The sequence below is a fragment of the Oncorhynchus nerka genome, linkage group LG7, assembly GCF_034236695.1.
Source record: "Oncorhynchus nerka isolate Pitt River linkage group LG7, Oner_Uvic_2.0, whole genome shotgun sequence".
Classification (NCBI taxonomy): Eukaryota; Metazoa; Chordata; class Actinopteri; order Salmoniformes; family Salmonidae; genus Oncorhynchus; species Oncorhynchus nerka.
Window position 1 is genome coordinate 71,454,266 of NC_088402.1, and position 13,829 is coordinate 71,468,094.

The 13,829-nt window shown below is 41.4% G+C and overlaps 2 protein-coding genes across 2 annotated transcripts; one reads left to right on the top strand and one right to left on the bottom strand.

The window, feature by feature from the left end:
* Positions 1–2,589: 2,589 nt before the first annotated feature.
* Positions 2,590–6,592, top strand: mfsd4ab (major facilitator superfamily domain containing 4Ab). Its single transcript, XM_029664841.2, has 10 exons — positions 2,590–3,002; positions 3,665–3,863; positions 3,962–4,210; positions 4,396–4,558; positions 4,756–4,871; positions 4,966–5,139; positions 5,317–5,464; positions 5,671–5,741; positions 5,821–5,941; positions 6,054–6,592. Exons 1-10 carry the CDS (start codon positions 2,773–2,775, stop codon positions 6,140–6,142), a joined length of 1,560 nt encoding a protein of 519 aa, XP_029520701.1. The 5' UTR covers positions 2,590–2,772; the 3' UTR covers positions 6,143–6,592.
* Positions 6,593–6,682: 90 nt separating this feature from the next.
* LOC115132316 (acidic mammalian chitinase-like) lies at positions 6,683–13,829 on the bottom strand. The gene is made up of 11 exons (XM_029664843.2): positions 13,753–13,829; positions 13,630–13,659; positions 12,896–13,097; positions 12,725–12,781; positions 11,717–11,882; positions 11,435–11,559; positions 11,129–11,252; positions 10,829–11,014; positions 9,002–9,121; positions 7,272–7,413; positions 6,683–7,136 (listed from the first exon to the last, which is right to left on the bottom strand). Exons 1-11 carry the CDS (start codon positions 13,775–13,777, stop codon positions 6,832–6,834), a joined length of 1,482 nt encoding a protein of 493 aa, XP_029520703.1. The 5' UTR covers positions 13,778–13,829; the 3' UTR covers positions 6,683–6,831.

Genomic DNA, 13,829 nt, shown 5'->3' on the forward strand with positions numbered 1-13,829 from the left:
CAAATCAATCCCAGAACAACAGCAAAGGACCCTGTGAAGATGCTGGAGGAAACGGGTACAAAAGTATCTGTAAAACAAGTCCGATATCGACTTAACATGAAAGGACGCACAGCAAGGAAGAAGCCACTGTTCCAACTGCACATGGGGACAAAGATCATACTTTTTGGAGAAATGTCCTCTGGTCTGATGAAACACAAATAGAACTGTTTCGCCTTAATGACCATCGTTATGTTTGGAGGAAAAAGGAGGAGGCTTGCAAGCCGAAGAACACCATCCCAACCGTGAAGCATGGGGGTGGCAGCATCATGTTGTGGGGGTGCTTTGCTGCAGGAGGGACTGGTGCACTTCACTAACTAGATGGCACCATGAGGAAGGAAAATTATGTGGATATATTGAAGTAACATCTCAAGTCATTAGTCAGGAAGGTAAAGATTGGTCGCAAATGGATCTTCCAAATGGACAATGACCCAAAGCATACTTCCAAAGTTGTGGCAAAATGGCTTAAGGACAACAAAGTCAAGATATTGGAGTGGCCATCACAAGGCCCTGACCTCAATCCCATAGAAAATACGTGGGCAGAACTGAAAAAGCGTGTGCGAGCAAGGAGGCCTACAAACCTGACTAAGTTACAGCAGCTCTGGAGGATTGGGCCAAAATTCACCCAACGTATTCATGGAAGGTTGTGGAAGGCTACCCGAAACGTTTGACCCAAGTTAAACCATTTAAAGGCAATGCTACCAAATACTAATTGAGTGTATGTAAACTTCTGACCCACTAGGAATGTGATGAAATAAATAAAAGCTGAAATAAATCATTCTCTCTACTATTCTTCTGACATTTCACATTTTTAAAATAAAGTGGTGATCCTAACTGACCTAAGACAGGGAATTTCTACTCGGATTAAATGTCAGGAATTGTGAAAACTGAGTTTAAATGTATTTGGTGCGTATGTAAACTTCCGACTTCAACGTATTCAGACCTTTTTCTATGTGACTCCAAATTGAGCTCAGGTGCATCCCGTTTCCATTGATCTATGCTAAATTCAATTAATTAGACATGATTTGGAAAGGCACACCTGTCTATATAAGGTCCCACAGTTGACAGTGCATGTCAGAGCAAAAACCTAGACATGAGGTGGAAGGAATTGACCGTTGAGCTCTGAGACAGGATTGTGTCGAGGCACAGATCTGGGGAAGGGTACCAAAACATGTCCTGCAGCATTCAATTTCCCAAATGGAAGTAGTTTGGAACCACCAAGATTTTTCCTAGAGCTGGCCGCCCGGCCAAACTGAGCAATCGGGGGAAGAAGGGCCTTGGTCAGGGAGGTTACCAAGAACCCGATGGTCAATCTGACAGAGCTCTCTGTGGAAATGGGAGAACCTTCCAGAACAGAAGGACAACCATCTCTGCCCACTTTTTTTTGTATCCATTTTCGAATAAGGTTGTAACATAATAAAATATTGAAAAAGTTTAGGGGTATGGAAACTTTCCAAAGGCACTGTATTTAGCCTTTCACAAGGATATGAAGCATATGTAGCATATTGCAGCATGAATGTGTAATAAATGTGTAGCATAAATACTCTCTTCCAAATTACATGAAGGTCGTTGTGTTAGCATCTATGTGGAAGATACTGGCCTGGGTGCAATATGGTAAATGGTAAGGAATAGGATTCAATAACTGCTAGTGATTGTTTGAATTGCTACCATTTGTTGGTACCCATTCCTACTCTTTGACCTTGTTGTGACCCGAAAATTCATAACTGGCCATTAGCCTCAGTAAATCAATTCAGGGATGAGTTGTAAGCCAGCAAACCAAGACGCTCACCAAGACCAGTCTTGGGGACGTCCCTGCTGCTAAACAATTTTATCTTCCTGTCATGGTTGAAGTTTTACAACAAATGTAAGTCAATATAAAACTAGTGGTGTTGTGTGATGCACATCCTCCAACCCCAGTCAACCTCCTAGACTTTAGACCTGGAAACAAGTTCATGTTGGTATACTTTATTTAACCTATATTTAGCTGGGGAGTCATTGCTAAAGTCTGCCATTTTAAATATACAACTGACAGCGAGTATAAGTGACACTTTGTCAATGACTTGCGATAATCATTTTCCCCACCTTGACTCTCATCATCAGTACTTTCCCTTGCCGCCCACACAGAGAAAGTCTCGGAGGAGGAGAGTGCCATAGAAATGATCAAAAGCATGTTGTAGTCCTTTTGAAGTTATATTCCAATCATTTATCAAGTATGATGCTTTTACATCTATGGGACGTTATTTTAGGTCCCCTAAGCCCTCCTGGTGATACAACTCCATGCTGGCACCAAGGGAAGCCAAGGCACCCTTTCATCCTGTGTCATTTCCTGACCTGAATGAATGAATGAATGGACATGACTGACTATGACAGAAAACAATAGTTAGCTTTAAAATATAATTTTGACACAGTTTGACGCTTAACAGCAAATCATTGACAATTGAAAGATACCCAATGTTCATAGAGTCTCCTCTACCCATTAACTACAAAGGACATCCTTTCAGTTAAGTAATTTTGGTGGGAACTTGAAAATATTTAAAAGAGAGTGAATCACTCAAATATTATACTGCAAGACCTTCAGCAGGTAGAGACAGAGTAGTTACTAACCATACTGTTGACTGGACACCCAATAACATAGAGGCTAGTTAGGTCTACTACTGGACAATTCTCTTTGCAAAATTGTGGACTGACTTTTGTTCATAATTTCTCAATTTGAATTTCTGAAGCTTTGGAACAATAATGTTTATAGAAGAGCGGATTATAACACTTTTTAAAAGGAACTTTCACCACACCTGTACATACTGGAGTGTGTTCTTCAGTTTTGGACTGTGTATAGCCTTCCTGGGACCCACCATATTGGACTTGCGATGTCAAACCCAGTCTACACTGAGCCAGATCACCTGGGTCTTCTTCTCCCAGCAGTTCTGCCTGCTCATCGGCAGCTCAATCGGAGGGGTCTTCAAGAAAACGTGAGTGACTATTCAAACAGTTCTCTAATCCCTGTGTGAAGCATAGGGTCGAAAAATTCTGGGAACTTAAAAAAAAAACAATCTCTGGTTTTCCCAAAATCCCGGTTGGTGGATTCCCGAAATCCATAATGTGCAACCCTACACTTTTAGAAAAAAAGGTGCTATCTAGAACCAAAAAGGGTTCTTCGGCTGTCCCCATAGGAGAAACCTTTGAAGAACCCCTTTTGGTTCCAGGTGGAACATGGAACCCAAAAGAGTTCTACCTGGAACCAAAAAGGGTTCTCCTACAGTATGGGAACTGTGTTCCCTGGATTCTCACTTTAAACCAATTACAAAAAGATAGCTGTAATTTAAAGGTCTTTCTACGTAGTTCTAGGTACTGCATTTTTTTGAAACACAATGCAAACAGTTCCGTAGCTTCTTTTTGCTTAAACTGTGAAATCACTTTGCAGAGCCTTTAAGAGTGTGAAGGTGTGTGTATGCATCAGTTGGCAATTATCTCTGTAGCCTATTCTATCAACAGTGAGCCCCTAGCCAGCAGGCCTTTGCATATTTCAACCATAGTGTTGGCTAACATCTTGTTCAATGTTTGAGCCATTCAAACCTCTAGTATATGTGTATGTTATTTCTAGTAGTAATAACTCCTCCCCTCTCTCCCAAAGGTTGTTCAGTGCTCTAGCTGCACTGTTCTTGTCCTCGCTACTCATCTCTGTAATATTTGCAATCATCCCCCTCTGCCATAATGTGCTGCTGTTGGCTATTGCCATGGCTGTGTCCGGTCTGGCCATGGGCATCATTGACACCATCGCCAACATCCAGCTGGTCGCCATATATCAGAAGGACTCGGCTGTCTTTCTCCAGGTGAGAGAGTAACTATGCCCAGTTCAGTTCAGCTTTCAGAATATACCCAAAGTGCATTATATTTAGAATGAATGATAGAAACTTTGTTGTTTTTGCAGGCCCTCCACTTCTTCATTGGGTTCGGGGCGCTGGTGAGCCCTCTGATTGCTGATCCCTTCCTGTCGGAGACAGGCTGCAGGGTGGGGAATGTGACAGAAAATGTGACCGAGATCATGCACCACTTCAGGAACACGCTGAGGAACAGCCCCATTGTGATGCACAACGTGTCCATGGACCACCTGCCCCTAGCAGAGGAGCCAGAGGAGTCCATCGTGTCCTACGCCTTCTGGATCATGGCAATGATCAATGTAAGATCTTGGCAAAGCATAGTGAGGTGAAACATAGTGTGTAAGCTCAAGCATAACGGCTCCTAATATTGATTCCGCTTACTCCAAACTTTGAATAATGTTGATTGATTATTGCAAAGGCTTTGATCCAAGATTTTACATTTCTTCCCATGATACATCATTTGAATGATATTTTCCTCTCCCAGCTGCCAGTGCCAATGGCAGTGTTATTCCTGATGTACCAGGAGCAGTTGATCCCCTGCTGCCGCAGCACCACACCTCTTTTGCTGGACAAAGACGAGCTGTCCATGGAGAACCAGGGGGCCGAGGGGCCTGACACAGAACCTAAAGACCAGGAGGAGGGAGGAGGTAAAGGGCAAAACTGGATCTTTTGGATCTGATCTGAACTCCTCATTTCCTCTATAAGATGACAGTATACCCAAGATAATTTGAAAATTATAATACTTGGATCACATCAAATTCTGAGTTTGGATCAGTTGAGAATTCACACCCACTGTACTAGCCAAGTGGTTTAGATCTCTCCTAATGTTTCTCTCGGTTTGCAGGTCATGGGGATATCTTCAGCTGCTGTCAGAATAACAACCTGCGTGAGTTGCCTGTGTCCTTCTTTGGGATTCATATCGTTGGTGGAATGGTCCTGTTCATGACCGATGGCATTGTGGTGAGTAGTACCGATTCTGTTATGCAGTCTGCTCCATATTAGTGTATGTATGCAGCAATGGATTAATCTGAGGACCTCCACTTTCTATTCCTAGGGTGCGTATGCAGGCTTTGTGTACACATATGCAGTGTCTCCCCCCATTTCTCTACCTAATAAGACTGCGGGATACCTGGTTAGTATCTTCTGGGCAGCCATTACTGCAGGACGTCTGGTGTCCATCCCTCTCACCTTCCGCTTCCAGCCCGTTCGACTGCTCATGATTAATCTGGTAATGCCAATGATATAATATTTTATTAATCCCTAAGGAAAATGAATTAACATTAATGAAGGCTTGTAATAAAATATTTATTGTCTTTCAATTCCAATATGTTTATATTTAAATGGGCATTTCTCTCAATAATTGATTGTCTATATATCCAATTGAAGTCTTTCTTCATCTCTGCAGGCTGGTGTCATTGTCACAGTGTTGTTGCTGCTCGTCCTCGACACCAGCAGTATATTCCTGTTTGTTGGGACCACTCTACTGGGCCTGTTCCTCAGCAGCATCTTCCCCTGTATGCTGGCTTACACTGAGGACATCCTGGACTACCAAGGTACATTCATCAATCGCCAGCACAATAAGTGTCAATGACACAGTAACAACACAGTAACGACTCAGTAAGAACACAGTAACAACTCAGTAACAACACAGTAACGACTCAGTAATGACACAGTAATAGAGTGGTTTGATAAATGATGATGAGATACTACAGTATATAATCTCTATGTCTTACTCTGCTTATCTTGTCTCTCTTGGCAGGATGTGCAACCTCAGTTCTGGTAACAAGTGCTGGGATGGGAGAAATGGTCATGCAAGTCCTTGTTGGATCGGTAAGACTGCACAGAGACGTAGTACATGTTAAAGAGAGGGGAAGATTAACAGTCTAAAATTGTGCTTTTTATTCTCCAGATCATCCAGAGTGAAGGCAGCTATAGTTTCCTGCTCTGTGGAATGATAATCGGTTGTATGGGCTCCATCCTCTTCTTCGGGCTGCTGTTCTTACATCGCATGCACAGGAAATACCTCACTGGTACTAGGACCACCTCAGCCATATCACAGTTGAACAACTGTACATAGAGGGAAAAGTACATAATTTATCTGTAACCCATCTGTTCACATTCTAATCTTTCTCCACCCCACAGGAACCTCAGTGAAGTCAGCCATGGTGGAGGAGCTCCCACCAGCAGCAGCAGTAGTAGACAGTAAAACAGAACAGAAGGAGAGTAGCTGAGAGGCTATGTAGCTGGGGCCATTTGGTGCTCAGTATTGTTATTGACCAACAATGTGAAGAGGAAGAAAACACGCCGTCAGTGAAGACAAATACATACAGTACCAGGACATGTGTAATGTTTTAGCCATCCTGAAGGCTGCAGTAGCCAGAGGAGTGAATAAGTCATGTTTAAGTTATTAATATATTCCAAATGATTTAGTCCCTCCTTTTTTCCTTCCTGAAAATGCCGCTACTCCTTCTTATTCCAATCATCATCATCCCTTTAGATATGCTAATGTTACCTTCTGTTTAAAGCCCCTATAGATAATGACTTTGTAAGAAGTGTGTGAGCAAAGGGTAGTTAGGTTACAGTATATGAAAATAATGTGCTTTATTTTCAAGGCATTTGGATTGGTATTCATTGTTGCTCATTGTCACAATGTTGAAATGTTTAAAAACATTTGAACATGAGTTGAATGACTACTTTTTTTATTTCAACAGATAAGACAGTGAACTCTTTTGCTTTCATTAATAGTTGATCACAAGAAGGGGATAATTCAAAACATTTTAGAACAATTTATTGAAATAAGTCGTTTTTTTTATTGCTATCTGAAATATAATGTAGGATATATACTCAAAGGGATGCCTCCAGTTCTGAAATGGAGGGTATCTGATCATGAAAAGTCACCTGCCATTCTGAAATAGGGACTTTAGGACCAGTTGCAGCAAGAGCATGAGGTGTCGAAGACCAGGCCAGTAGCACAGTACTGGAAGTAGGTCTTGCCCTGACTGCAGTTGTAGAACTGGTTCTTGTTCTTGGGGTCGGCGTACAGCCCAGCAGCTTTGCCAACACAGAAGTTACTGTTCATGCCACTGGTCTCACTGGTGGTCCCACCGCTGGGGCTGCCTCCACTGGAACTGCCTCCGCTCGAGCTGCCTCCAGAGTCCCCACCATCATCACCTCCATTGGTAGTTCCCTTAATAAGGGGCAGGGGAGTTGCAGGGGGATTGCAAGCTGAAATGGGTATTAAAAACAAAATCATGAATTGAAAGAACACATTTTAGGTGTTTGATATAATTCTGTAGCACAGCAGTCAGAGATGTCATACTTTTCTGCTATTGAACCCAATCTAGTGTGCAGGTCTCTTACGTGCTGATTCCAGATTGAGGCCTTTCTTGAGGACGTTGATGAGAGGATATTTTCCCTGGCCACAGTAGGTGCCGGTATAGTCATCCATATCAAGAGTCCAGACCATGGCTCCTCCAAAGTTGTTCTTCTTCAGCCAGTCAACCTATAAACAGTGGTGTAAAGTAACTAAGTAAAAATGATTTGAACTACTACTTAAGTAGTTTTTTGGGGTATCTTTACTATTTATATTTGTATTACTTTTACTCCACTACATTCCTAAAGAAAATATATACTTTTTAGTCCCATACATTTTCCCTGACACCCAAAAGTACTTGTTACATTTCGAATGCTTAGGCAGAACAGCAATATGGTCCAATTCACACATCTATTAATATAACGCATTGTCATTCCTACCCACTGGGCACACACTGGTTGTTTCATTTCAATGAAATTACCTTGAACCAATGTGGAAAGACATTGACGTGCCCAGCGTGTACTGCCTCTGATCTGGAGGACTCACTAAACACAAATACTGCATTTGTAAATTATGTATGAGTGTTTGAGTGTGCCCATGCAGTCCGTAAATAAATAAAAACTAGAAAATGTTGCCATCTGGTTTGCTTTTATATGAGGAATTTGATGTATTGCTTTTACTTATTCAAGTATGACAATTGAGTAATTTTTTCCCCACTGTACTTAAGTACCAGATACATTTAGACTTTTACTCAAGTAGTATTACTAGTTGACTTTTAGTCATTTTCTATTAAGGTATCTTTACTTTTACTCAAGTATGACTATTCAGTACTTGTTCCACAACTGCCGAAAGACAGCAAGGGGCACAACTTCAAATGTTAGCTGGCAAAAAGGCGCAACATTCAACACAAGCAGAGAAACCCAGTTGAACAACTTGGTGCACTACTATAAGGTAATCCCTAGAGAGCAGCCGCACTAATCATTTCCATGTTATGAATGCACATTCATGTGCAGTGAAATATTGATGCTGTTGTGTGTGTTGAATGTACTTGTGTATATAAAAGTATGCCATAAATACATATTTTTCATATTACCCTCTTAAGGGTGTGTGTGTTGGAAACACATTTAGCAGACTGTTTGATCTAGTCTCGCCACTCACGTTTTATACACTGAGTGTATGAATCATTAAGAACACCTTCCTAATATTGAGTTGCACCCCGTTTTGCCCTCAGAACAGCCAATATTTGTCAGTGCATGGACTCTACAAGGTGTTGGAAGAGATTTACAGGGATGCTGGCCCACGTTGACTCCAATGCTTCCCGTAGTTGTGTCTAGTTGGCTGGATGTCCTTTGGGTGGTGGACCATTCTTGACACACACGGAAACTGCTGAGCATGAAAACCAATCACCATTGCTGTTCTTGACACACTCAAACCGGTGTGCCTGGCACCTACTTCCATACCTCGTTCAAAGGCGCTTAAATAATTTTCTTGCCCATTCACCCTCTGAATGGCACACATGGACTATCTATGTCTCAATTGTCTCAAGGCTTAAAAATCCTTCTTTAACCTGTCTCCGCCTCTTCATCTACACTGATTGAAGTGGACAAGTGACATCAATAAGGGATCATAGCTTTCACCTGGATTCATCTGGTCAGTCTATGTCACGGAAAGAGCATGTTCCGAGTGTTTTGTCCACTCAGTGTATGTCACCATAATGCTTAACTAAAAGTAGTTTCACATTGCAACAAATACTCTTTTTTTATTGTATTGTTCTTACCTTGATCCCAAAGCTCTTGACATTGTCATAGCCCACCCACTGGGTTCCTTTGTAGGCGTACGGCACGTCCTGTGGTGTGTCCCAAACCTCTGTGGCTCCGTCTTTCAAAAACCCACAGATCTGTGATACAGTTGGAGTCGGAAGATTACACACACCTTATCCAAATACATTTAAACTCAGTTTTCACAATTCCTGACATAGAATCCCAGTAAAAATTCCCTGTTTTAGGTCAGTTAGGATCACCACTTTATTTTAAGAATGTGAAATGTCAGAATAATAGTAGAGATTTATTTCAGCTTTTATTTTTCATCACATTCTCAGTGGATCAAAAGTTTATATACAATCAATTAGTATTTGGTAGCATTGCCTTTAAATTGCTTAACATGGGTCAAACGTTTCGGGTATCCTTCCACAAGCTTCCCACAATAAGTTGGGTAAATTTGGGCCCATTCCTCCTGACAGAGATGCTGTAACTGAGTCAGGTTTGTAGGCCTCCTTGCCCTTGCACACTCTTTCTCAGTTCTGCCTACACATTTTCTAGGATTGAGATCAGGGCTTTGTGATGGCCACTCCAATATCTTGACTTTGTTGTCCTTAAGCCATTTTGCCACAACTTTGGAAGTATGCTTGGGGTCATTGTCCATTTGGAAGACCCATTTGCGACCAAGCTTTAACTTCCTGATATATGTCTTGAGATGTTGCTTCAATATACCCACATCCTTTTCCTTCCCTCATGATGCCATCTATTTTGTGAAGTGCACCAGTCCCTCCTGCAGCAAAGCACCCCCACAACATTATGCTGCCACCCCCGTGCTTCACGGTTGGGATGGTGTTCTTCATCTTGCAAGCTTCCCCCTTTTTCCTTCAAACATAACGATGGTCATTATGGCCAAACAGTTATATTATTGTTTCATCAGACCAGAGGACATTTCTCCAAAAAGTACGATCTTTGTCGCCATATGCAGTTGCAAACTGTAGTCTGTCTTTTTTATGGCGGTGTTGGAGCAGTGGCTTCTTCCTTGCTGAGCGGCCTTTCAGGGTATGTCGATATAGGACTAATTTTACTGTGGATATAGATACTTTTGTACCTGTTTCCTCCAGCATCTTCACAAGGTCCTTTGATGTTGTTCTGGAATTGATTTGCACTTTTTGCACAAAAGTACATTAATCTCTAGGAGATAGAACGCGTCTCCTTCCTGAGCGGTATGATGGCTGGTGTTTATACTTGCATACTATTGTTTGTACAGATGAACGTGGTACCTTCAGGTGTTTGGAAATTGCTCCCGAGGATGAACCAGACATGTGGAGGTCTACAATTTGTTTCCTGATGATTTTCCTATGATGTCAAGCAATGAGGCACTGAGTTTGAAGGTAGGCCTTGAAATACATCCAAGGGTACACCTCCAATTGACTCAAAAAATACTTGTGTTATGCACAAAGTAGATGTCCTAACCGACTTGCCAAAACTATAATTTGTTAATTGACAAGAAATTTGTGGAGTGGTTGAAAAATGAGTTTTAATGACTCCAACCTAAGTGTATGTAAACTTCCGACTTCAACTGTACATGAAAGCACAGGGGATCAACAACACCTATCTCCATTTATTTCATCATATGAACTGTAACTCAGTAAAATCAATGAAATTGTTCCATGTTGCGTTTATATTTTTGTTCAGTATGATTTCCCTTGTTATGATAAAGCCATCAAATAAGAAGCAACCAGTTAAGTCGAAGTTGAGATACAATTGAAACCAGATCATAAGGAGGCCCTCAACAGTTAGAGTTCACTTTTTATGATGAAAGAAAGAAATATCACCATTTAAAGTACCTCAAAGTAAGCCAGCTCTCCAGCCTCCTGTGTGTATTTGCCTGGAGTTCCAGCCCCGGCAATAGATGCTCCGATTCCGTTGTTAGCTGCATTCGTCAGGGTGAATGTGTTGCCGTAGGTGGGGAACCCAACCATCAGTTTCTCTGCTGGTGCTCCATGGTTCTTCCAGTAGTTCATAGCATAGTCCTGGAACACAATAGCTTTATATGTTAGTGTTTGCTGCCTGCTGGATTAACTTTGCTCTTCAGCAGACTCATCACACCCACAAAGAGCCATCCACCCTTGTCCTGACATACTCACCACATTGAAGTAGATGAAACCACCATTGTCAGCAGGGCTCTTGTACAGGGGGCTGCACTCTCCAGTGAAGGGATCCCAGGAGCCGTGGAAGTCATATGACATGACATTGATCATGTCCAAGGCCCTAGAGGTTGCAAAAGTGGCAAACTGTTATTATATGGTCAGTATCATAGCCTGAATAGCAGTAATATATTTTTGAGAAAGACAATGACTGTATGGCAGTATACAGGCTACAAAGTACAGTAGATAGGCCACTACAGAGTGAGTGTAGAGTGGATAGGTAACTACAGAGTGGATGATGCCTACTGTCCAAGCTTGGGGATTTCGTAAGCAGAGCTGATGGTACCCCTTCCAGCGGAGACAGCAGCAGACAGCAGGAGACGGGCCTTGTTAGTCTGCTTAGCCTCCTTCTCAAATGCTGCCCTCATTTCCTGTTATAAATACATTTTTATTTTTTTTATTTTTTATTTAACCTTTATTTAACTAGGCAAGTCAGTATTAGGGCTTTACTATTTACAATAACTATTGCAACAGAAATATATTAAACTCTCAGTTGTATTATTGTTGTTCTTGTTTAGTCAACTTTACCTCCACGAGAACAGAGTAGAGCTGCTGATCCTGAGGAGGGCTCCCTCTGTTGGCTGGGTACTCCCAGTCGATGTCCAGACCATCAAACTCATACTTCCTCAGAAACACTATCACAGAGTTGATGAAGGTCTGGCGGTTGGTGGGGCTGGCCACCATGGCAGAGAATCTGATGGGGGAATAGAATGACTCTTAATCATGTTTCCATCCACAGTTTTTAGGCGAGTAAAGACCTTGTAAAAAAAATCACGACAGCTGTGATGGAAGCATTACCTTTCGCTAGAATGTTATAAAAGCCTACAGATAATTTGTTCGTTTGACATGGTGGAATCGTTTTGTATCTGTAAAATTATTTTTTTGCGAGAAATGGCGGTGGAAACGCCTCTATGCTCAAATAATAATATAATGACCATCATATTGAAGTAAATTTTGGAGTCACGCGATGATATGCTGTGTGGTCATCCCACTATGACTCGGGAGACCATGCAGTTTATTAGGCTACAGATTAAATAGAGTATGAACTTCACAGGGTGGTGAAAGTGTGCAGTGATGAGTTTGATGCTCCTTTCAATAAATATCGAGGGAATTCTTTTTTTTGACATGATGATCGATGCTCTTAACCATAATAATATCATAATGTAGACTAGCCTACCGGCACTGTCGGCCTGTCTGCGAGCTGTTGGATAGATCTCACATTCCAAGACCATATTTGCTACTTTGCGCAACAGTTTTTGTGACAAAACTATCAGTAGAGTCGAAATGCAATGGAAACAGATTTGGTACATGAAAATGTAAGCGAAAAAGTACATCTTATCTGCAACAAGTCTGTTTGTGGAAACACAACTGGGGGGAAAATACATATTTTCACCATGCCAATTTTAGAATATTCGCATGAAAAAAATCTGAGAATATTCTGATGAATATACTGATGATCTATAGGGGGAAATAGAGAGACACTGATGGCCGTTATCAAGAGGAAAGTATGCGAACAGATATAACGGATCATCTTACCCAGAAGAGCCGAAGTTCCATCCTCCAACAGACAGAAGAGTCTTCAAGTTGCCATTCCTGTTGAAATACAATATGTTATTCCATATTAAGGGAAATTAAAGTAGTACATTGATGACATTTGTCTCTCTTGACACAATCTCATGAGGTGTTAGTTTCTCAAGAGGGGCTCACTGGTTCTTCAGGCCATTGAACTGGCTATAGAGCTCTACGTCATTCCACTCGAAGGTGGCCAGTTCGTTGTTCTTCATAGTGGCGAAGGCATAGAGAAGATGGGTACACAGACATGGGTCAATGTCATTGGGCATGTAAATGGCGGGGGGTGGTCTGTACTGTGCCCAGTTTGTGAAGTAGCATGACAAAATGTAGGAGGACCCTGAGACACAAGTTAAAACAGGATATGAATAGTTTGATATTTGCTCATTCACTTGTTTATAGGATTGAATTACTTAATTTTCAAATATAGTCTCATAATCCACCTAGTTTACATATTCTATTGCCCCATATTTAGTCAATTACAGATGTAGGATCTTAATTTGATCACTCTGTTGCAGGAGAACTTTCCATCAATGCAGGAAATGTAAAACATGTAGTCTGCTAAATGACTTAAATGTAATGTAAATGTGTATTTGAGGTTTAAAAAGGCTTCTGAAGTTTGTAATTTTCACTTAGACATTTCAGACTAGATTTTACCTTGTGAAAAATGCATAAACCTCTACAAAAATGAATGTAAATTAATTATAATCCACATAATAATTCACATTTCCTGTTATTTTCCTGCTGTCGTAAACTGGCTCAAATGAAGATACTACATACAGTATGTACTATACTTGGTCTATGGACCAATTGAGTTCAATTGAGATCCCTATCCCCAGCCTACAAGAGTTTGTGTTCTGGAGTCCACTTACCGAGCTGTGCATGCAGCAGCAGGGCTAGAGCTATGGAAAGAGAAGACATAGATTACATTTTGTTATGCATACGTTGGATACCATACAATAATGTAGTGTTGAGCTTTCACCATAACTACTTACCCGTCACAAACAGTACTTTGCCCATGATTGCCTTGAATAAAGACCGTGTCTACGGTTACCACTTTTATACAATCTGC

Bases quoted from the DNA above. Each gene is read 5' to 3' on its own strand.
- mfsd4ab (XM_029664841.2), top strand. From the start codon at position 2,773: ATGTTTATAGAAGAGCGGATTATAACACTTTTTAAAAGGAACTTTCAC. The intron at 4,211-4,395 runs GTAAGATCTTGG...TTCCTCTCCCAG, and splicing joins GGATCATGGCAATGATCAAT to CTGCCAGTGCCAATGGCAGT. The intron at 5,140-5,316 runs GTAATGCCAATG...TCATCTCTGCAG, and splicing joins GACTGCTCATGATTAATCTG to GCTGGTGTCATTGTCACAGT.
- LOC115132316 (XM_029664843.2), bottom strand. From the start codon at position 13,777: ATGGGCAAAGTACTGTTTGTGACGG. The intron at 11,253-11,434 runs GTAGGCATCATC...TGCAACCTCTAG, and splicing joins GAAATCCCCAAGCTTGGACA to GGCCTTGGACATGATCAATG. The intron at 9,122-10,828 runs GTACTTTAAATG...ACTGTATCACAG, and splicing joins GAGAGCTGGCTTACTTTGAG to ATCTGTGGGTTTTTGAAAGA.